The following is a 24,636-nucleotide window of genomic DNA, read 5'->3' as shown; positions in this document are numbered from 1 at the left end:
TGCTTCCTACCTGGGCGGAGCGCGGGCAAAGGCGGCGGGGGGCGGCGGGGCCGGCGCCAGGCGTGCACTTGTCCATCGGCGCTGCCGCCGGAGACGCGAGCCGGAGCCAGGTGAGTGCCGGCCCTTCCCCGCTGCACCGCCTCGCGCGGCCTGGGGCTCGCTGCAGAGTGGGCCTGCGTGGACTCCGGCCTCCCGGAGCCGGCCAGAGGAGGACGCCTGCTCCTGACGGCGTGGGGCGTAGCGTCCCGGGCGAATCCGGGAAATGGGAGCGCTCCCCGCGCGGGAACGCACAGGAGTGCGGAGCGCTCACAGGGTCGCACCGAAAGGCTTTGACGTCCTCAGGGCCACTGTTGCCTGAGTGTGTACGGCTTCTGAAGAAGTTTCCTGGCCGGCGCCGTGGCTCAACAGGCTAATCCTCCACCTGCGGCGCCGGCACCCGGGTTCTAGTCCCGGTCAGGGCGCCGGATTCTGTCCCGGTTGCCCCTCTTCAAGTCCAGCTCTCTGCTGTGGCCCAAGTCCTTGGGCCCTGCACCCCATGGGAGACCAGGAGAAGCACCTGGCTCCTGGCTCCTGGCTTCAGATCAGCGCGATGCGCAGGCCGCAGCGGCCATTGGAGGGTGAACCAACGGCAAAGGAAGACCTTTCTCTCTGTCTCTCTCTCTCACTGTCCACTCTGCCTGTTCAAAAAAAAAAAAAAGCTTCCTACGCTTTTTTAATGGCTGTAGATTCAGCGGCCCATAAAGGTTCGTTAGCAGGCGGTCGTGGTCCGTTTGTGTATGAGTTGTCTGCGCTGCCTTCACTAAGGACCGCAGGCTTCAGTAGCTGCCTGCAAAGTCCAAGACGGTTACTATCTGACACTTTACAGGGGGCGGGGGGGGGGGAGTGACCTCTGATCTAGCAGATTAAATCTCCCAGGAGGCTAGGGCTGTGTGCACAAATTCACCATAGCCTAGCCAGCCTTCTACGCTGGTTAAATATTTGGGGAAACAACAATTGAAAAGAAAAGGTATTTACGTAAGGGTGTGTATAAATGAGCTTTCGATGTTTCTACGAGAGGTTGGTTTTTCAAAATGGAGAGTTGAGTGGGAAAGGATCCTGGATTACATTTGCAGGAACCCCAGGCTTGGGAAATTTCTGTTTACCAAAAGGAAGCAAACCTTGAACAAGTAGGAAGAGGCTGCCTGTCTCTTGGAAGATAATCAAAGTATCTGTTGAATCCAATCAGTGAGAAGTCATGAAAACATTTCGCCCTTTCCGAACTGCCCGGCTCCCTTTTGATGCATTTGAAAGCACATTTTGTTCTCATGTTGTCATCTTGCAGACTATTTGTGGCAGGCAATTGCTGTCTTCCCTTACAGTATGCTGATTCAGCACACCTTCCCCCTCCTCCAGGAAATATTCTGCAGTTTCGGCTCAAAAATGTACCATGTTTACTAGTAAAGAGGCAGCCATCGGGCCTCATGGTTAAGACATTTGTTGAGAGGCCCCATGTCGGAGGCTGGGTTTGAGTCCCAGCTCTGCCCCCAGTTCCAGCTTCCTGCTAGTGTGCACCCCCTGAGGTTACAAATGACGGTTCTAGGCCGGCGCCGTGGCTTAACAGGCTAATCCTCCGCCTTGCGGCGCCGGCACACCGGGTTCTAGTCCCGGTTGGGGCGCCGGGTTCTATCCCAGTTGCCCCTCTTCCAGGCCAGCTCTCTGCTATGGCCCGGGAAGGCAATGGAGGATGGCCCAAGTCCTTGGGCCCTGCACCCGCATAGGAGACCGGGGGAAGCACCTGGCTCCTGGCTTCGGATCAGTGCGATGCGCTGGCCGCAGCGGCCATTGGAGGGTGAACCAACGGCAAAAAGGAAGACCTTTCTCTCTGTCTCTCTCACTATCCACTCTGCCTGTCAAAATAAATAAATAAAAATTTAAAAAAAAAAAAAACAAATGACGGTTCTAGTGATTGCGTCCCTACCACTCACATGGGAGACTTGAGTTCCTAGGCCAGGCCATGCCACTGAGGCATTTGGGAAATGAGCTGGTGAATGGGAGTGTACTGTGTGTGTGTGTGTGTGTGTTTCTTTGCCTCTCAAATAATGTTATGTATAAAGGGGCAGATGTTTGACACAGCAGTTAAGTTGCCACTTAGTTCACCTGTATCCAGTATCAGATTACCTGGTTCAAGTCTCAGCTCCTCCACTTCCCATCCAGCTTCCTGCTAATGTGAACCCAGGGAATCAGAAAATGGTGGTTCATGTATGTAGGTTTCTGCCACCCACGGGGGAGACCCAGATTGAATTGACTTCAGCTTGGCCCAGCTCTGGTTGTTGCAGACATTGGGGGAGTGAACCAGCAGATGAAAGACCTCTCCCTCTCTCTCTCCCCTTTCAAATACAATGAAATTAAAGAAAAAAAAAATATGGGTTTTTTTTGTGTTGACTGTTGGCTGTCGTCATCTATTCTCACTGTGCAAATGCTCTCTGCTATTGAGGAAAGCTTTGTATGCATTGGGAAATAAACTGCCTAAGTATTACAAGAGGGTGGTATCTATGTCCTAGTGATGGGGAGCCCCTAATTACTGAGGCTATAAAGCTCAAAAGGTTGTCTCTCTGGAGGTACCAAATGATTTACAGTTTGTAGTTAAGCTTGTATTTGTTTCATGAAGTCAAATGCTATATACATTTGGAACCTATAGATACAGATTGCCATCTATATCTATCTTTCATTCATTCTTTTCCTTCCTTCCTTCCTTCCCTCCCTCTTTCTTTTTTAGTGGCAAGGAGAGAAACAGAGAGCTCTCATCCAATGGTTTACTCCCCAAATTGCTATGGCCCCAGCCCAGGCTGAGCCAAAGTAGGGAGGTAGGAACTCAACCCAGGTCTCGCATGGGTGGTAGGAACCCACTTAATTGAGCTATCAGCCCTGCCTCTGGGATGTGGTAGTCTTAACAACTAGATATGCCACTGCTGATTGCCATATTTTTAATTTCAAATAGTTCATAAAGGAAGAAACAGGCAGTGAAATAATAGACCATGATAAGGAGGTAGACAGTGCCAGACCTGAACTTGGAAGACTTGAAGTTGCCCTGTGCATCCAACATTGTTTTGTAAAATAGATGGTTTAAGGGATTGTTGGACCCACTCCACATCCACCTGGTCATTCAATCTAGACACCTGACTTGTTTCAACAGTCTCAGTTCCCCACCCATCTCTCACATTGTTGCCTACTCATTGCTAACGAGATATGCCCAACATTTATCTAAACACTGCCTTAGATAGGTCCAAACTGCAAACTGATGTAGAGCCAGGGGTTCCTGCTTTGGTAACAACTTGGATTTGACTGTGGGAATTCCCTCTCGAACCCCAGGGATTTCATAAGTAGGTTCTGGGCTCCTCTTTTTTTTTTTTTTTTTAACAGCCAGATTTTAGAGAGAGACAGAAAAAAAGGTCTTCCTTTTTCCGTTGGTTCACCCCCCAAATGGCTGCTACAGCCGGTGCGCTGCACCGATCCGAAGCCAGGAGCCAGGTGCTTCCTCCTGGTCTCCCATGAGGGTGCAGGGACCCAAGCACTTGGGCCATCCTCCACTGCCCCTCCCAGGCCACAGCAGAGAGCTGGACTGGAAGAGGGGCAACCGGGTCAGAATCCAGTGCCCCAACCGGGACTGGAACCCGGGGTGCCGGCACTGCAGGTGGAGGATTAGCCAAGTGAGCCACAGTGCCGGCCTGGGCTCCTCTTAATTCTTGATTTCTGAATTGCTACAGTTTCCACATAAATAACACCTCCAAGTCTATTTCCAGTGTGTTATTTACAGGGTAATAACCTCATGGGTGAGAAGAGATGTGGTACTTACCACAGGTGACCATTACTCCTTTCCATTCAGTGTGCATGCAAATCTGTACCCCATCAATCAACACAATAACAGTAATATTAATTATGCATCACACCCTGATAGTAAATCACACATGTGCAAAATCCTGTGCTCTTGGTAATAAAGTGCTTTTAGTAGCTTGGAATGATGGGAAGAAGTTGATGGGATTGGTTCAATATTTCTGGCTTTTCCACTTAAGAGCCATGTGACCTCATGCAAGCCCTTCCATTGTCTGGGCTAGTTTCCACTTCTGCAAAATAAAGTGGTGAACCAAGTGATCTTTGAGGCTATACTTCTCCAAGCTTGAGAATGTATGCTCCCACAAGCTTTCCAAAAATAAACAAGGTAGGGGCAAGAAATGGCAAACTTTTATGACATTTCTTCTGTGAAGTGAGGACATCAATCTACTATCATATACTGACAACAGAATTTCGTAAGAAATAGATCACTTACCATCAAAAAGTAAGGGAGATAACTCAGGATAAAAGACAGCCTCTTGGAGGCCGGTGCTGTAGTGTAACAGATAAAGCCACGGCCTGCACTGCTGCCATCACATAAGGGCACTGGTTCACATCCCAACTGCTCCACTTCTGATCCAGCTCCCTGCTGATGGCCTGGGAAAAGCAGTGGAAGATGACCCAAGTGCTTGGGCCTCTGCACCTACATGGAAGACCCACAAGAAGCTCCTTGCTACTGGCTTTGAACTGGCCCATTGTGGCCACCTGGGATGTGAACCAGCAGATGGAAGATCTCTCTCTCTTTCCATCTCTGCCTCTCTTCTCTCTCTGTAACTCTGCCTTTCAAATAAGTTTTAAAAATCTTTTAAAAAAAATAAAAGGCAGCCTTCCTTTCCCCAAAAAAGAGCAGTTAGCAGACTTACACTGACAGCAAAAAATAAGAATGGAGTAAAATGAAATTCAGAAAAATTCCGACATAACTCTTTTACAGTTTTCATTATGTACAACTGTTCCCTTGGCACACGTTGGTAAAATGTGGATGTAAATACATGAGAATACTTCAAAAAGTTCATGGTGAAATGGGATTAAAAGTAAGTTTATTTTGGTGCAAAAATTGAATCATATATTCAACACCTTAACTCCCAGTGAAATTCAAATGTTCATCTTGCTCTACTGTTTGATTTTTATCTCCGTCGTTGAATTCTTATCCCACACGGGCTTGCTAATGAAAATGGAACCCAACCTTAAGCACTTGCATTCAGTTTGGAATACTCTGGATAAACTAAAGCCAAGGACCAACAGCCCTGTTCCCCAGGTCCCTCTCCAATGTCCCTTGCGAGGGGAATGTGGACATGGCCAGGGTAGGACTGGGTAGCCCTGCTGGGAGCCTCCATCTCAGTGGCCACTCACTCTATTCCTCACAGCTTAGGTCCCTGACTACCCAACCTAAGCAAACAGGAATAAAGAGCAAGACCTTTCAACTGCGTTCCTTCCAGCCATGTTTCACCTATTATTCACGTGGAGATTGAATGGTCCATTTTAATAGCCAAGAACTACTTTAGAGAACCCTGGGGACGGAACGTAAAACTGCCCTCCAACAGTTGGTGCTGTGTTGTAGTAGGTTAAGCCTCTGCCTGCAGTGGTTTGAGTCCCAGTTGCTCCACTTCCAATCCAGCTCCCTGCTAATGGTCTGAGAAAGCAGTGGAAGATGCCCCAAGTGCTTGGACCCCTGCACCCACGTGGGAGAACCAGAAGAAGCTCCTGGCTTCAGATCAGCCCAGCTCTAGCCATTGCAGCCATTTGGGGAGTGAACTAATAGATGACCTCTCTCTCCCTCTGTAACTCTGCCTCTCAAATAAATAATTAATCTTAAAAAAAAAAAAAAACTGTCCTCCATCCCCCAGACCAGGGGTCAGGCAAACAGCAGGTTATGACTTAAACCTGGCCGTCAACCTGAGCATTTGTAATCGATTTCATGATAGAAAACACCAGCTTTGAAATCCAATTAAGGGAAATGGAAAAAGGAACCCCAGTCTTCTCACTAGTAGGCCTGTATTACCATGAAAAAGAATATTATATCCAATTATGTAAAAATTGGGGTTTTTTCTTGTTTTTAAACCCTGCATGATAACCCAGATAAGTCTCAAATATTTACTGTCTGGCCTATTTCCCAAAAAACTTGCCTAGCCAGGGTCTTGGACTTAGGCTTTTGGGTGAAGAAATAGTCACCAGATATGTTTCTGTTTGCCTCTGGCCAGCAGGGACTTTCTTCATATTTCCCGAGAGGCCAGGAGAGGCCAGTGTAGAGGATTCTCTGCCGAGTGGATTCTGCTTACTTAGCCAGGAGATTGAATCATGCAGGTGAAAAGCGACCTGGCTCAGAGCGGGCTGAATTCCATAGGCCACACTGTGGCCCTGCCGCTCTTCCTCGCCCTTGTAAGCAGAGACATTCAAGGGTGTACTTGGCCATAGGGGCCCTTTCAGTTCACTTGGCATTGTTTGATAGGCCCTAGGCTCACACAAGCTGTTGGCACTTAGCAGTTGATTGACAGTGGGAAGCCAGTAGAGCGAAAAAATGTGGAGCCAGGGTACTGAAGAGATGCTGTTGTTGTCCCCTCAGCTGGTACCTCTTGAAATTTTTTTTAAAGATGTATTTATTCACTGGCAAGTCAGAATTACACAGAGAGAGAGACAGAGACAGAGAGCGAGAGAGAGAGGTCTTCCATCCGCTGGTCCACTCCCCAACCGGCCACGACAGCTGGAGCTATGTCAATCAGGAGCCAGGAGCTTCTTCTGGGTCTCCCACGTGGGTGCAGAGGCCCAAGGACCTGGGCCATCCTCCATTGCCTTCCCAGGCCATAGCAGAGAGCTGGATTGGAAGTGGAGCAGCTGGGTCTCGAACCGGCACCCATGTGGGATGCCAGCGCTTCAGGCCAGGGTGTTAACCTGCTGCGCCCCAGTGCCAGCCCCAGCTGGTACTTCTAAATTTAGAACTCTTCCTTTTATGTCTCTAGACAAATGATAAGCCTTTGATTTCTTTCTTAATTTTAGGAAATATTAGGAAGACGTGCTTTTCAAAGCTAATTATGAAAACATTTGTCATTGGAATTGGTGGGTGAGTAATTTTGCTATCAACAGCTGGGTAAGACACTCAGGATGTTCAAAGTGTGTTTTCCTGTGAACATGTCGGGGGAGGAGAAGCAGTGGGCATCCCCAGTCCTGAAAAGAGCAGGCCACTGTAGGTAGGAAACAGTGGAGTGCTCGCTATGTAAATGCCACAGGAGGTGAAGGAATGTCCCATAGAGAAGGAAATGAAAGAGCCAGTCCACTCAGTTTGCTTACTTCTCCATCTGTTTTCCGGAGCTAGCACCAAGGGGAAAGCCTAATTGGATACTATTTTGATTCAGGGTGACTTGTCATGCCCCTCTTGGGTGCTTCTTAAGCATGACCAGGGAGAAAATGTATCGTTATATGTAATGTATTGTTATATGCATCTGTGGGCAGGTGTCGTGCAAAACCATGTCACCTCCCTTCATTTCCCCCCCACACTGAGGGTGACCTTATGTCCTGTGTTGCCTGAGCTAGTCCTTGTCACATACTTGTTCATCACGTGCCCCCTCCCTGTCCAAAGGGCCCCCATAGTACCAGAGTCAGGTATGCAAATAAGACCTCACCAGCCACCATACTTCTTTCTTCTGAGTATATTCATAGTATGTGTGTCCCAATCAATACAATGTTTGAGGCCACTAAAATAAGTTTGCAGTTTGAAGGAGATCATTGTATTATTCTGCTACATTGCTATAGTAAGTCACCAATTAGAACATTGATTGGTCAGACGCACGGAGTCTTGTTCTGGAGTTGAAAGTGGATCATTCCCAACCAGATGTCAAAAAAGAGCCTGGAAACTGAGAAGGCAATTACAAAATTCTCAACGGGTCCAGTGTGACTTTCATTCTGCATGTGCGTCAATAAAATTTCCCTCTTTTTCAAAATTTTTATTTGGAAAGCAGGGACACAGGCAGACAAAGATCTCCCATCTGCTGGTTCACTCCCCAAATTCCCAGACAGGCAGGCCCAGGTCAGACTGAGCCAGGAGCAGGGAACCCAGTCGAGGTCTTCTCTGTGAGTAGCAGCGTTGTCAGTACTTGTCCCCTACAGTGCACATTAGCAGGCAGCCAGAGTCAGAGACTAGAACTGAGACTCAAACCCAGGCACTGCAGTAGGGGATGGGGGGGGGGGTCTCAGCCGATACCAGCTGCTGCACTAAATGCCCGCCCTCCCTCTCTTCAGTGTGCCGATATGGTGTCCTCTCGAGAAGCCTGGCTAATGCCTTCTTGCCATATACACCAGGTGCTACGTGTAACTCCCTAAAAAGCCGCTTTTCCACTGTCTTCCCTTTAGCAAGCGCCATGATTTTTTTTTAGTGCTACAGCTTCTGGGAAGCCCATGCTGGACTCAGCTGCAGTACTTCTCATGCCTGCCCCTTGTCCTTCCTCCACATCCTCTGAGCTGCATCATCCTTGTGTGCAACAGAGACTCCCATTATATTGACACATGATTTTTTTTTTTGTTCGCGACATTGCAATATATGCCAAAAAAAGTTCATGGAAAATGGAGTTAAAAGATAAGTTTAGAGGCAGGTGTTTGGCCTTGCAATTAAGACACCTGTATCCTGTATCAGAGTACATGGGTTTTACACCCACCTTCAGCTCAAAATTCCAGCTCTTTGCCAATAGAGACCCTAGGAGGCAGTTGGTGGTTAAATTGTTGGGTCCCTGTTATCACACTGGAGATGTGGATTGAGTTTCTGATTCCTTCCTGACCTAGCCTTGGCCATTGCAGGCATTTGGGGAGAGAGCCTGTGCATGGGAACACGATCTCTTTTTACCTCCACACAAACCTGTGCTGTGTGTGTGTGTGTGTGTGCCTGTCAAATAAAAAAAAGTGAGTTTATTTTGATGCAAAAAACTTTGAAATCTATGCATAGTTTTTTCAAGATATGTATTTCCCTGACCATTTTGAACATCACTTGTACACATGAATTTTAAGCATTTTTTAATCAAAGCAAACATCTTTTAATGTCCTTTTCTACAAACTTGTTTAAAAATTATTTATTTCTATTTTATTTAAAAGGCGGAGGGAGAGAAACAGGAAAGCAGAGATCTTTAATCTGCTGGCTTACTCCCCAAATGCCTGTACCAACAGGACTGGACCAGGCTGGTCTCCCATGTTGAGGGGCAGGGACCTACATAAGCCATCATGTGCTGCCTCCCATGCTGTGCATTAGCCAGAAGCTGGACCAGAAGCTGAGTAACCAGGACTTGAACCGGGTACTCAGATATGGAATGTGGGCATCCCAAGTGGCGATGTAACTACTGTACCAAACACCCACCAAGTCCACAAACTTTTCTTTTTTTTTTTTAACTTTTATTTAATGAATATAAATTTCCAAAGTACAGCTTATGGATTGCAATGGCTTCCCCCCCCCCATAACTTCCCTCCCACCTGCAACCCTCCCCTTTCCCTCTCCCTCTCCCCTTCCATTCACATCAAGATTCAATTTCATTTCTCTTATATACAGATCAGTTTAGTATATATTAAATAAATATTTCAACAGTTTGTACCCACATAGAAACACAAAATGAAAAATACTGTTTGAGTACTAGTTATAGCATTAAATCACAATGTACAGCACATTAAGGACAGAGATCCTACATGAGGAGTAAGTGCACAGTGACTCCTGTTGTTGACTTAACAAATTGACACTCTTGTTTATGGCATCAGTAATCTCCCTAGACGTCATGAGTTGCCAAGGCTATGGAAGCCTTTTGAGTTCACCGACTCTTATCATATTTAGACAAGGTCATAGTCAAAGTGGAAGTTCTCTCCTCCCTTCAGAGAAAGGTACCTCCTTCTTGGATGACCTGTTCTTTCCACTGGGATCTCACTCACAGAGATCTTTCATTTAGGTTTTTGTTTTGTTTTGTTTTGTTTTGTTTTGTTTTTGACGGAGTGTCTTGGCTTTCCATGCCTGAAATACTCTCATGGGCTTTTCAGCGAGATCCAAATGCCTTAAGGGCTGATTCTGAGGCCAGAGTGCTCCACAAACTTTTCAAAGTATACTTGTATGCTTTCTGTTAACACAATAAATAGCAATAGTCAGTAAATATGAAATATTCAGAGATATGAAATAATAATGAGCATCAGTGATGCTTCAGGATGTCTCCCAAACTGCAACATTATATGAACATACCTGTAAATTCTGTGAGGAAAAAATCATGAGTACTTTTTTTTTAAAAGATTTATTTGTTTATTTGAAAGTGTTACACAGAGAGAGGCAGAGAGAGAGAGAGAGAGAGAGGTCTTCCATCCGATGGTTCACTCCCCAATTGGCTGCAACGGCCGGAGCTGCACCTATCTGAAGCCAGGAGCCAGGAGCTTCTTCCAGGTTTCCCACACAGGTGCAGGGGCCCAAGGACTTGGGTCATCTTCTTCTGCTTTCCCAGGCCATAGCAGAGAGCTGGATTGGAAGTGGAGCAGCTGGGACTAGAATCAGTGCCCAAATGGGATGCCGACACTGCAGGCAGTGGCCCTACCTGCTATACCACAGCACCGGCCCCCATGAATACTCTTAATACTACTACTGTAGTACATTACAATTACAGGAAATACAGCTTCTAATAGAATTTAGTGAAAATAAATGTGTAATATATTTCCCATTCAAGTTCACTAGGATGCTAAATTCTGTCCGCAGACCCTTTGGAGGTACATGAATTTCAGGATAAGAAACTCTTTAAATAGAAGATGTGATAGTTAAGTGCCTCCCATGTGCAATGTAGGGTTCTGGATGCTGGGAAACCAGATCTAGAGAGGAGATGGTCAGGTGCTCCTCATTTCCTCCATGGCACAGGCCATGCAGAAGGGAAAAATACAAAGACCAAATGCAGTTGTATGTACTTGCGCTAGGATATGCTATCATATTCTGTGTCGCATCTAAATCCTGTTTTGCCAGAGATAAAGATTGTTTGCTGGAACAGAATAGCTGTATGTTTAAGTTGTAGTATTCCCGAGTTTACTTCCCCATAGTTGTTAGTAACCTTCCCTGCCTGATTATTTCTTCCCATGTAATTACATCATATCTGCCAGGGCCTGTGGTTTTGCCAACAGAAAAAGCAACATCTATGAATGAAATCCATTTTTCTTAAATATCAAGTATGGTTTTTCATTTCTGACATTTAAAGGTGTTTTATGCTTTTAATGCATTTTCCTTCTTGAGACTCCCTGTTCTTTCCTTTTGGGTCAGCGTGACCAATGGTGGGAAGACAACACTGGCTAAGAAATTGCAGAAACACCTGCCAAATTGCAGTGTCATATCCCAGGATGACTTCTTCAAGGTATCTGTGAAACTTCGTAGATGATTCTTAGCCATAAAAATGTTCACTGACAAAGTTAATTGAATTATACCCAAAAAGTTTCTTGGAAATAATGTCTCTTTACTGTTGGTCGCTTTGGTGCTATGGTGTTACGTGTCCACTAGATGGCACCATGGATCAGTGCTGATCTTTGAATTTATCCTATCCAAAGCATTTTTTAGACTATAATTGTACTTTTCCTGCCTGCACCCTATTTTAATGTGTACCTTATTATTTTTCCAGCCAGAATCTGAGATAGAGACAGATAAAAATGGATTTTTGCAGTATGATGGTAAGTAGGTTCTACTTAAAATCGTTGCATGTTTGTGTTTATTTTGTTCTTCAAATCCAGAGAACTTCATGCTCTATGAAGACAATGTTTTTAAATATACCACTGTACTTTAAACCTGCCTTTTTAGGTGTCTGGTGTGTGTTTAACTATATAAATAAGCAAAACAATTCCCCCTGTTTTATATTGAAAACTGACTTTAAAATGATAGTTTTCTTTTTCCCTGAGGCTGAGGCGAACTGAGTTCAAAGTCCCTCTTCCTCTGTGCTTTCCTTCCAGATAATCAAAGTGCGAGGCAACTTTTCTCTCTCTTTCTCTCTCTTTTTAACTGCTCAGAAAGGTGTGAATATTTTTAGATGGATTCACCTGCTTCCCTTTCCCCAAAACTAACACTGTTTTGAAGTCAAAGGATTAAAGTATATCAGAAAACATTTACTTTCCTGTAGAGAATATCATGCTAACAGACCGTGTCTATTTTGTGGTTTTATTAACTGGTTTAACAAGATAATCATCCAGTTTTTATGCATACTGGCAACAGAGGGAGCTCTTTTTAAAAAAATTCTAAAATATGTTCTTTATGTTTAACTTTGATAACCTTGGAGGCAAAATGTTATGAAATCAGTTCTAACAAACACATAACAGTCTTAAGAGAGACAAAATCCTTCACTTACTCTGTTCTTGTGTCTTGAGTTACAGCTCTTCCAAAGGTTAGTAAGGAAAGATTATCACAAAGAAGAATGAAACAAGGAAAAAATTTTTTCAACAATGAACAAAGAATTATTATTCCTACTTGTACATTCTTGTGAACTGATAAGAAAAACTGTTATCCCAGCAGGGAAAAAATGGCCTAAGGTTATGAATAAGCTAGTCACAGAAGCAGTAGATGAATTGGCTAATAAATGTACAATAAAATGTCAGCCTCGAAATGAGTCAAAGAATTGCAAATGACATTTTTTCTCACCAAGTAAGTAAAGATTTTTAAAGCAATTATAATTATCTAAGAACACCATGGGCTCAATAAAACAAAATCTTTCATGTACTTCAAATGGTAGTATAAATGGGTATACTCTTTTTTGAAAAGAGATTAAGTATATGTCCCAAAGACTGTAAAATATTCATGCTATGAGTTCAAATATCCCACATCCAGAAAATATCTTCAGGAAAAATTTGAAATCTTCAGGAAAATGTACAGATTTAAAGTGAGTCAAGGTGATATTGAGATCTTTAGGATCACTAAAAGAATAGTTTTAAAATGTATAACAAGGCGTAGAAGAAACAGCAGAATAATTGCAATCAAGTTAATAAGTAGAAAAGAAACCACAAACAGAAATCAAAAAAATCAAAGGGTGGTAGAAAAAATTGAAAGGACAAAAACAAAATAACAGTAAGATGATAGACTGAAACCAGAGTATATTAGTAGCTGCATTAAATTAAAAGAAATAAAGTACTCCAAGGGTTTTTAGACTGGATTTTTTTAAGCCACTCTAAGCTCCTTAAAAAGAAGACTTAAATCAATTGTTAAATCAACAACAGGAGTCACTGTGCACCTACTACAGGATCTCTGTCCTTAATGTGTTGTACTATGTGAATTAATGGTAAAACTACTACTCAAACAGTACTCTGTACTTTGTGTATCTGTGTGAGTGCAGTCTGTTGAAATCTTTACTTAGTATATATACTAAGTTGATCTTCTGTATATAAAGATAATTGAAAATGAATCTTGGTGAAGAATGGGATGGGAGAGGGAGTGGGAGATGGGATGGTTGCGGGTGGGAGGGAGGTTATGGGAGGAAAAGCTGCTATAATCCAAAAGTTGTACTTTGGAAATTTGTATTTATTAAATAAAATTTGGGAAAAAAAGACTTAACTGTGAGGACATAGGTAGATAGTAGAGACTAGAAAAAGATTTAACAATGGAAACATGTTCTGAAAGAAAATGGGAATAACTGTACTGAATATACTAATGCCAGACAAAGCAAACATTAAGACAGAGAACATTACTAGAAATAAAGATGAATAAAGGGGCCCAATCAATAGGAAGAAAAAAGAATTTCAAATTTGTATGTACCTAATGACATCAAAATACAATGAGGGGTGCCGGTGCTGTGGCTCAGTGGGTTAACACCCTGGCCTGAAGCGCCGGCATCCCATATGGGTGCCATTAGAGAGCTGGCTGCTCCTCTTCCGAACCAGCTCTCTGCTATGTCTGGGAAAGCAGTAGAAGATGGCCCAAGTCCTTGGGCCCTTGCACCCTTGTGGGAGACCCGGAAGAAGCTCCAGGCTCCTGGCTTCAGATCGACGCAGCTCCAGCCATTGCAGCCAATTGGGGAGTAAACCATTGGATGGAAGTCTGTCTCTCTCTCTCTCTCTCTCTCTCTCTCTCCCCCCTCCCTCCCTCCCTCTCTCTCCCTCTCCCTCTCCCTCTCCAGCTCTCTTCTCTCTGTATAACTCTGACTTTCAAATAAATAAATAATTTTTTAAAAAATACAATGAGGAAAAGCTGACATAACTAAGAAGAGAAACTGATAAATCTAGTTAACGTGGGAGACTTTCTTTCTTTAAGACTTTTTTTTTGACAGAGTTAGACAGAGAGATAGGTCTTCCTTTTTCCGTTGGTTCATCCCCCAGTGGCCGTAGCTACGGCTGGTGCGCTGCGCCGATCCGAAGCCAGGAGCCAGGTGCTTCCTCCTGGTCTCCCATGTGGGTACAGGGCCCAAGCACTTGGGCCATCCTCCACTGCACTCCTGGGCCACAGCAGAGAGCTGGACTGGAAGAGGAGCAACCGGGACAGAATCCAGCACCCCAACTGGGACTAGAACCCGGAGTGCCGGCGCCGCAGGCAGAGGATTAGCCTAGTGAGCCGCGATGCCAGCCAATTTATTTATTTTTATTTGAAAATTGGTTACAGAGAGAGAATGAGAGAGATCTTCCATTTACTGATTCACTCCCCAAATGAGCACAATGACCAGACCAGGGCTGATCTAGTCCAAAGCGAGGAACTCCATCCCAATCTCCCATATGTTTGGTTTTTGTTTTTGTTTTTGTTTTTAAGATTTATTAATTTATTTGAAAACAGTTAGAGAAAGGTCTTTTATCAGCTGTTTCACTCCCCAGAAGGCTGTAATGGCTGGAGCTGCGCCGATCCATAGCCAGGAGCCAGGAGCTTCTTCTGGGTCTCCCACAAGGGTGCAGGGGCCCAAGGCCATAGCAGAGAGCTGGATCAGAAGTGGAGCAGCCAGGACGCGAACCGGCATCCATATGGGATGGCGGTGCTGCAGACTGGGGTTTTAACCAGCTGCTCCACAGCATCGGCCTCTCTTATATGGTTTTCAGGGACCCAGGTACTTGGACCAGCTTCCACTGCTTTCCCAGGCACATTAGCAGGAAACTGGATGGGAAGTGGGGCAGCCAAGACCTGAACCAGTGCTCAGATGGGATGCCAGCATTGCAGGTGGCAGCTTGCCCTGCTGCACCACAAAATGCCAGCCACTCCAAACTTTTTTCTACCTTGCTTTCATATGTTCTTATGTTTGTTTGAAGTGCTTGAAGCGCTGAACATGGAAAAAATGATGTCAGCTGTTTCCTGCTGGATGGAAAATCCAAGACACACTCGGCAATCGACAGACAGGAATGAGGAAATCTGCATTTTAATCATCGAAGGTTTCCTTCTCTTTAATTATAAGTAAGAATCTCCCATCTAATACTGACTCAGAATGAATAGGCAGAAACCTTGTGAACTCAGTGTGCTGTTATTTTAGGCCGTTTGATCCTATATGGAATAGAAGCTATTTTCTGACTATTCCCTATGAAGAATGCAAGAGGAGGAGGAGGTGAGTTTCAAAGTCATCTTTGTGGGTTATCATACAAATGACAGCATTTAAGGAAGACAAGGGATGCACCACTGTAAGTGGTGCATGTAGGTCATTTCTCAAAGGATACCTCAACTCATTCATACAAGGGGCAAAACATTTTTCCATAAACATCAATCCTCATGGAAAAACGCAAATCAGTTTTCTAAGAAGAGTCGTTGGGGCCAGTGTTGCGGTGTAGCCCGTTAAGCTACTGTCAGTAACTGGCATCCTATGTGGAAACTGATTTGAGTCCTGGCTGCTCCACTTCTGATCAGACTCCCTGCTAATGTCCTGGGAAAGCAACAGAGAATGGCCCAAGTTCTTGGGTCCCTGCACCCATGTGGGAGACTCAGATGAAACTGCTGGCTCCCGGCTTTGTCCTGGCCCAGCCCTGGCCATTACGGCCATTTGGGGAGTGAACTGGCAGATGGAGGATTTCTCTGTCTCTCCTTCTCTTTCTGTAATTGCTTTTTAAATAAATAAAGTAAATCTTTAAGAAAAGAAGAAAAGGGCCACATATCAAACTATTTCAGCCCATTTTTCCTAAATCTTGAAATGAAGAGATCCCATTTGATTATTACTAATTAATCAGATGTTGATTATGATTTTAAGTTAGTGGGCCTGTTTTGTATTCTATTATAGCTACAAAGAACGCCAATCAGTTTAAAGCTTACATTAACATATCACATCTCCATCATTTGCAGTAATATTTATCTCAATCTCTTATAAAGCACTAGAGAAGGGAAAATATTATGAATGATAGTGAATTATAAAGTTAATTTTTAGATCTCAGAACTAGATCCATTTTATTGTCTTTCTAAGTGCTGTTGAGTCTAGAACATGTAATTAATTGTGTTTAGTCTCTGAATTCTCATTATCCTGACCACCCTTAGTTTCTAGCGACATAAAGTTTGTACATGTTTTGACAGCACCAGAGTCTATGAGCCTCCAGACCCCCCTGGGTACTTCGATGGCCATGTGTGGCCCATGTACCTAAAGCACAGACGAGAAATGGAGGACATCGCGTGGGAAGTTGGTAAGTGTCTCTCCCTCCACATGAGGCCATTGCTTGTCATTTGTCTCAAAGCACAGAAAACAAAGGGCTTGGGAAGCATTTTTCTCATGTACAGGTTATAAAGGGATGTTTTAAGGAGCAACTTCTGGGTGTTGCATTATAGACACTAGCTGGACCAGCTGTGACACCATGCCCCTGGGTGACTTCCCAGTGGTTGGGGAAGGCTGATTTGAGGAGGCCTTTCTTTTTTCTTTTCAACTGATGGATAGTGTCCATGTTTATGGGGCATGTACCGGCATACAGTGTGTACTGATCAAATCAGGGTCATTAGCGTTTCCTTCTTCTTGTGCACTTATCATGTTTTTGTGTATGGAACCTTTCTGCCCTTCCGGTTCTTCATAAGATATATTGTGGATTGTATTGTTGGGTTTTTTTCCTTATTCTATTTGAGAGGCAGATCAGGAGAGCAATCTCTCATCTGCTGGTTCATACCTGCAACAGTTGGCACTGGGCCAGACCAAAGCCAGAAGCTGGGAACTTAATCTCTGTCTCTGAAATGAGTGACAGGGAACCCAGGCATTTCCATATGGGATATGGGCATCTTAACCATTATGCCAAACGCCTACCCATGGTTGTTGTTTTAAACTAAACTCAGATGAGTTTAACTGGACAAAGGGATGTGGGTTAGGGGAATGGGCGATCACCCCAAACAGTGCGTTTGGCGCATGAAAATGTCAAGGGCCGGTGCCGCGGCTCACTAGGCTAATCCTCCGCCTGTGGCGCCGGCACTCCAGGTTCTAGTCCCGGTTGGGGCACCGGATTCTGTCCTGGTTGCTCCTCTTCCAGTCCAGCTCTCTACGATGGCCCGGGAGTGCAGTGGAGGATGGCCCAAGTGCTTGGGCCCTGCACTCACAAGGGAGACCAGGAGAAGCACCTGGCTCCTAGCTACAGATCAGCGCGGTGCACCAGCCGCAGCGGCCACTGGGGGATGAACCAACGGCAAAGGAAGACCTTTCTCTCTGTCTCTCTCTCTCTCTCTCACTGTCCACTCTGCCTGTCAAAAAATAAATAAATAAATAAAAAATAAAAGAAAATAAAAAGAAAGAAAATGTCAAGGGACAAGAAGGAAGGAGCAGCACCTGAAACATGTGTTCAAGTAGAGAAAACCAAAGGAGACTTGATACAGGCAGTATCTAAAACCTACAAGGCCCATTGGCCAGTTAAGGGTTTCAATCATTATCCTAGCAGAAATGCACTCTCTGCAGAAAGGTTTTATGCAAGGACATAATTGGTACAAATTCTTGTTCTAGTAAGCTCCCTCTGGCTGTGTGTGGGGGATGGAGTTAGAGGGTACAATACTGGATAAATGTGCTCAAAAGAACCGAGTGATGGAATCAATACAGAAAAATGACAGGCACCACAGAAACAGACAAGTTATTTCAGGGAAAAAAAAAAAAAAGTTGCAGATCTGTGAATGAGGAATCCAAGTCCTATCTGTACATAATGAAGTTGAGGTACCTGGGAGGCATAGTGCAGTGATTGGGAGGAAGGCATCTGGATTTGTGTGCCCAAGCTAAGAACAGGTCCCTGGGATACAGAGCTCTATACCGAGGAGGTGGCAGAAGGATGCTAGATAGGCAGGCTTTGTTCTGACACACACTTTCCAGGACAGGGGGACTTGTCCATGTGGTGAGAAGCCTGTTGGATCCCAGGTTAGGTAGTGAGGTCAGAGCTGTGCAGATATCAGAAAGCCCAGCCCCAGAGCCATTGCTATGGTTCTGGCTGCTCTGCTTCCAGTTCGGACCACTGCTTACAAGGATACCCTCTTACTATCCTTTACTCCCTCTCCAACAAAAGCACGAATCTAACCATGCTGCCCCATGCAGATATCTTCAACAGTCTCTAGCTCTTCAGGATACAAATCCAAAGAGACATTTAGGCTTCTAAAGACTAAGATGCAGCTTTGGTCTAGAATCTCCTCTCTCATCTGTCCTACCTTCCCACATTCTATGCATGCCAAGCTGGGCCTCTCTTTCTGAACCAGCAAAGTTCTCTTGTACTTCTCAAGCATTGAAGTTTTCCAACAGAAAGTACTTTTCCTTCCATTAACCTGGAGAACTGTTTCTCCAAAATTGCTTCTGCTGGTTTTATTAAAAATGCATGCCCTCTGGGCCTCTAAAAGTCTTACTCAGCACATATTTGGCAGAGCCAGACCAATGCATGACTTAAGAAGCTTCATAAGTGATCCTGATGCATAAGCTGTGAAATTATTCCCTTAAAATGACTCTTTAGGACAGGTGCTCTTCAGTGCTCCTAACACGCCATAAATATAATGCCAGTTAACTCTCTTCTTTCTTTCCTATACTTTCCTTTTCTTTCTTTCTAATTTAAATCATTTATTTTCATAGCAGTAGTACAGATTTTTGTATAACAAATCAAAATTTTTGATGTGGCTGTGCTCTATTTCTTTCTTTAATTGCTATTAAATTTTCTTTCTAATTATGTTCTTGGTTCTTCGGTTAAACCTGTTGGCACTTGCAAGAGATGCCAGGTGCGAAAGTAAGCACCCTTTATTGGTAAGCCTGTTCAATTGAACTGCCTCCTTTCCCCCTTCTCAGTCTACCTAGATGGGACAAAATCTGAAGAGGACCTATTTTCACAAGTATATGAAGATCTAATACAAGAACTAGCAAAACAAAAGTGTAAGTATTTTCCTGTCAAAGTGGATAATAGAGGAGGTACAACAGGAAAATATTTCCTTATAGTTCCAAGAAGAGCCTGCCAGAATGCTAATGTAGGAATGATTGTGTTCATTCCACCTTTGCTTTGAAAATAACTTAGAATCAGAGATTCTGTGGGAATGGGAGCCGTTATTATTTTAGCAGCTTTTGGGGGTTGAAAATATTTACTCTTTGTTACATCTTTTAAGGATGTCTATGTTAGTTGGTTTAATATTTTTAGTAGATGTCTGTCCCAAAGTGATTGAAATTATCTTTTGGGCAGCATGCAACTAAAATACTTTTATTTTAATATACTTGACACTCTATTTTTCCTTTTCTTTATTTGTATTTATTTATTTTAAAATCAAGAGTTACAGAAAGAGAGAGAGGAGAGACAGAGAGAGAGAGGGAGAACTTCCATATGCTGGATCACTCCCTAAATGGCCGTAAGGGCTGAGTCTTGGCCAGGCTGAGGCGAGGAGCCAGGAGTTTATTCCGGGTCTCCCACATGAATTTAGGGGCCAAATCACCTGAGCCATTCTCTGCTGCTTTTCCAGGACATTAGCAGGGAGCTGGATTGGAATTGGAGCAGTTGGGATTCAAACCAGTGTCCATATGGGATGCCGGCACTGCAGATAGGGGCTTAATCTGCTACGCTACAGCACCAGCCCCTTTTCTTTATTTATTTACAGATTTTTTATTCCTATTTTTCAAATGCCTCAACAATAAACACAAGCTTTTAAAATTATTTACTGAGTTTTTTTTAAGGTTCTCATATTAGACAGTACGTTTTGTAAGTGATAGAAATCCACCTTAGTTTGGCTTAAGCAAAAAGAATGTACAATGGTAGTAGTGGCTTGAGCCTCAGCTGGATTAAAGAGCTCAAGTGTGGCCTTCAGGGCTTAGCTACAGTTCTGCTTTGTGTTTGGGTCTTTTTGAAGTCAGACTCTGTTGACAGAAGTGATATATGTTGGTGGCGTCTTCCTCCTAGGTCCAACAGCCAGCTAGAACTTCTTCAAGATTGCCCTTGAGTTAATAAATGTTGGAGCTGGGCATCAAATACAAGGAGATTCATATGCTCTTCTCACTGATTTTGCATATGTTTAAAATTCTTTATCTTAAACACTTTTTGAAAAGTAATTTTTGGCTTTAGCTAAGTTGAAAAGTCTCAGGGAAGGTTTTGATTGGCCCTTCTTTGGTCACATGACTTGCTAAACCAGTCATGTTGGCCAGGAAGAGGGTTCATAAGTCTCATCTTATAATTAAATTTATGACACCTAAGACTTCCTGATTTAAAAAAATTTCCAGGGCCAGCACCATGGCTCACTTGGTTAATCCTCTGCCTGCAGCACTGGCGTCCCATATGGGTGCCGGGTTCTAGTCCCAGTTGCTCCTCTTCCGGTCCAGCTCTCTGCTGTGGCGTGGGAGGGCAGTGGAGGATGGCCCAAGTGCGTGGGCCCCTGCACCTGCTGGGAGACCAGGAGGAAGCACATGGCTCCTGGCTTCGGATCAGCGCAGTGCCGGCCGTAGCGGCCATTTGGGAAGTGAACCAACAGAAAAGGGAAGACCTTTTTCCCTGTCTCTCTCTCTCTCTCACTGTCAATAAATAAATAAGTAATTAAGTAAGTAAATAATTTTTAAAAATTTTCCAAAGGGAAAACAGAGCAGGAAGTAGGAACCAGAAGAAGATGGATAAAAAGCCTTCTGGGAGGGCAAAACAATAGATGTATTTGCTGTGGTATTTGAATTACATAAGTTAAAAGGATTTCTGTGGCTAATACAGGCAAGATGCAATCATCACTTGGCGCAAGAGAAGACAGCATGAGTCACTCCAGCAGTGAAGAGTATTTTTGTTTTTTTGGTGTGATGAACTGCCTAGCCCAACTGTCATCTCTCAATAAAAATTAGATTTCCCATGTCTTCAGTAAATTCCCTTCTGACAAAGGGAGTGAGCCCAACAAGGCAGCTCCTAATTTCAGGACCAGCCCTTCATGTGGGCATGAACACATTTGAAGGAATTTCGGAGTCATTTGAACATTTCTTCTTGCAAGTAGAATTTATAATCCATGCTAGATATGCCCACCCACTGCTGCCATCTGTTACTTTGATGAGTAGCAGGGCACCCACGGTGAAGCTCAGGGTGCTGACATGAGTAGATGTAAAATGTAGGGTGCAGAGAAGGGCTCAGCCTTCAGAAATGAAAGCACCTGAGGCAGAGCCACTTCTCTGAGAGTTAATGACTCCCCTTTCTGGCTCTGATGAGGTGCTTCAGATGTGTTTTAGCTGCTGGACACCTACCTATATCTCCATGTTGTTTCAGTAGTGGCTAATGTTCAGGTCTGATTCTTCCTCACTGACTACATCATACATTGGCGCTTGGCCTCATAATCTATCTGCTGATAAAAATAAAAGGAGACCTGGTCATGTAGTTCAGATAAATGGCACCCAATTCCATTCCAAATCCAGCCTTTACCATCTGTTCCAAGGCCCAAGAGCAGCTGGTGTGTTCTGACAGTTGCTGCAAGCCCACCAGGAAATACGTTTCTGTGTGTGAACCAACCTTCTGTTTCCTGGTCTGTGTGCTAGTAAAAAAGTGAGGAAATATTAGTTATACCATTTAAAGCTCTCTTGTTTATGTCATAGATATTGGATAAAGTTTAAAAAAGAAAAAAACCCAGAAACAACAGAAAAGACATAAAAACAGAAGCACATCAGTTTTTCCTACCTCAAGATTTATGGTAGTTTTTTCTCAGTTGCATAAATAAGTTACTGTGTTATTTATAGTAATCCTTCACCTTTCCTAGTTCTTCTATCCATGGTAACCTGGCAAAGTTGGCCTGGAGGGATCCTCAGCATAGCCTGGTTTAACCTCGAGCGTGAGACTTTGCTAGCTGAGGAAGCCTTTTTGTCAAGGGTTCAAGGGACCACTCTCCGCTTTTTTCTCATAACAGTCTCACAAACCTGTGTGGGTAACTCCATTCTGAGTATATAAGACTATAATTATGATAAGGGGGTAATAATGAAAGGAGAACTAAAAGAAATGAATTGAATTGTAATGAAACAATAAATAACTGGGAAAGTAAGCGTATGAAGTCATACATTTAAGTCAGTCCTCATTTAAATCCAAAATTTGATGCAAAATTTTATCATTACCTATCATCACTATAACAAATGAGTGTTGCCACCAGGGATGTTCCAATTCATTATTTAAAAGTTTATTTTCCTCTTAATTTATAAATGCATTTTGAAAATTTTAATATAAAAGCAAAAAGGAATAAAATATCACCTGTGTTCCCAGACTCAGCAAAGTTGATGAATTTTAATGAGTGTGCATCCAGTCTTTTTGCTGTTCACATTACTCTTTCTTTATGAGACTTACTAGGACAGTGGTTAACCTGCCATGCTTATTTCTACTTCTAAAGTAATACTTAATATTTACACAGATTTATTGAGTTAATTATATAATGAAATTGACTAAGTATCACTCCCAGTTAAAAGATTCAAGGCTAAGTTCTGTTTTGTACACTGAAGTGAAATCTAAGACTTGACATTGACATTTTAGTGCAGAAGAAAGATGCCACATATCTAGTTCCAAATCAAAGGAATAAGAAATTGCAAAATAAAAACTTAGTTATCAAATGTTTGTATTTTTCTATACTTGATCTAAATTATGATTTATAGTTATAAAATAATAATATAATTATCTAGCATAATAGTCCAAATTAACACATTTTCCACTTAGGATATTTAGTGTTGTTACAAATGTTTCATCTGCTGTAACAATATCTGCACATGTTCTTGGTTTTCTTTTTTAATTAATTCTATTCCTGGAGTGTAATTCAGACATTGCACTTGGTTGGCCAAAGGGTATAATCATTTTTATATCTTACGTATTTCAGACATGAAGTACTAGATTAAAATATTTGTATTCTTCAACATGAGATACATAATAAGAATGTTGTATGCTTATCATTGAATTTCTAAGCCAAATCAAGTATTCAGTTGTGTTTCCTTCATTTAAGAAAGGAGATTTAAGGCCATAATACTCCATTGCCCACATCAAACATAGCATTCCACAATTATATGGCAGCCAGCCATCTTGGAGTTACTGTTCTGTCCTCAAACTTTTTCATTTCCTGAAGTCAAGGATCATTTTTCCTGTTGTAAATGGTGTTAGTGTTGGTGTTGGATACCTGATACATTAAGATTTGCTTAAAATGTTATGCATGGACTAAAAGAATTGGAATTGACTTAATTCTTTACTAGAAAGCAGCATTTTTTTTTTGACTTCAGAAACTTTGTTATGTTCATGTGAAGATTTACTAAAATGAGGATAATTATTCTCCATTAATTTCCTTTTATCTTTTATTTTCAAGGTTTGCAAGTAACAGCAGAAGGATGCAATGCAGCAAACCCTTTCTGAGCTGAATTAGGAAACTCAAAGAAAACATTTAGGATCCTTAACCAAGGTGTGCTGTGTACTGTGGTACAGTGATTTTGTATGATTTTTCTATCACACATGGTTTCTGCAACAGCTAGTACAGGAAGTATCCATCCCAATGGACAGGAATCCAGTAATGAGCTGGTCTCACTGTAAGTGGAGCATCGGCACAGCACAGCTCATGAACACGGAGCGAGCTCCTCTATAACAATGACTGCTAAACTTTTCTGACTGGAACCCAGAGTAAGAAATGAGTATTACATCACAATCCAATCTATATATAATCCATTGTATGTGTGTTTATGTAATGCATATATGTGTGTAGGTCTGTATCTACATAAGGATCTTGAAAAAGTTCATGGAAAATATGTATTATAAAAACTATGTACGAATTTAATTAAGCATTTTTCTATACCAAAATACACTTATATTTTAATTCCATTCTTGAATTTTCTAAAGTACTTTGTATGTATGTGTACATACACATACATCGGGAACTACAAAATGTTGGCCTTACATATTATGCACTGATTTTTTTTCTATTTTTAGTTTTTAAAAATTTGATTACACCCACTTGGTTTAGAAAATGCTGCTCCCTACCATCCCACACCAATGCTCACCATTTTCAAATTACCAGGAGTAGCAGTCACACTGAATAAAGTACCTGTTTACTACAGGTTTTTATGTGTTTTGCTGTATTTTCCTTTGCATTATATTTTAATACCATTGTGTCTCTTAAGCTGAGACTCTCCCACAAATAGAGGGAATTTCCAGTGTTTTGTTTTGTTTTTGTCAAACCAATGGCTTAATATAAAAATAGACAGTTATTCCAGTCAGTAATATAGGGGACTTTTCTTTGAAAAGCATGAACGGACATTCTGAATTCTGTGACTTCTTGATTTTTCTTTCAGTATTGGAATTTATGTAAATATCAACCTTTTTTTTGTTAATAAGATTGTCCACAGCCATCTCAATCTTTATAAAAATAAAATATATTTTTACATTATCATAAAACATTTGCTACAGGCTCAGTCATCTCTCCTTTTTTTATTTCTAACTAGTTTGCACACAGTGATGTTTGGGGGGATTCTTTGGGTCCTA

General features: G+C 42.7%; 1 protein-coding gene across 2 annotated transcripts; it reads left to right on the top strand.

Annotated features, from left to right (window-relative positions):
- The first annotated feature begins 29 nt into the window (after positions 1 to 29).
- Positions 30 to 24,316, top strand: NMRK1 (nicotinamide riboside kinase 1). 2 transcript variants are annotated; one of them, XM_062208429.1, is made up of 9 exons: positions 30 to 110; positions 6,859 to 6,922; positions 11,111 to 11,201; positions 11,463 to 11,511; positions 15,049 to 15,168; positions 15,251 to 15,338; positions 16,289 to 16,395; positions 18,993 to 19,076; positions 23,471 to 24,316. In XM_062208429.1, exons 2-9 carry the CDS (start codon positions 6,894 to 6,896, stop codon positions 23,515 to 23,517), a joined length of 615 nt encoding a protein of 204 aa, XP_062064413.1. In that variant the 5' UTR covers positions 30 to 110; positions 6,859 to 6,893; the 3' UTR covers positions 23,518 to 24,316. The 2 variants fall into 2 exon arrangements, with proteins under 2 accessions (XP_062064413.1, XP_062064412.1); XM_062208428.1 differs by having other exon boundaries at positions 15,049 to 15,190; positions 15,267 to 15,338.
- The last annotated feature ends 320 nt before the right edge of the window (positions 24,317 to 24,636 follow it).

This window comes from Lepus europaeus, chromosome 12 (genome assembly GCF_033115175.1).
Source record: "Lepus europaeus isolate LE1 chromosome 12, mLepTim1.pri, whole genome shotgun sequence".
Taxonomy (NCBI): domain Eukaryota; kingdom Metazoa; phylum Chordata; class Mammalia; order Lagomorpha; family Leporidae; genus Lepus; species Lepus europaeus.
The sequence above is the reverse complement of the archived record's forward strand: the minus strand, read 5'-3'. Positions and strand labels throughout refer to the sequence as shown.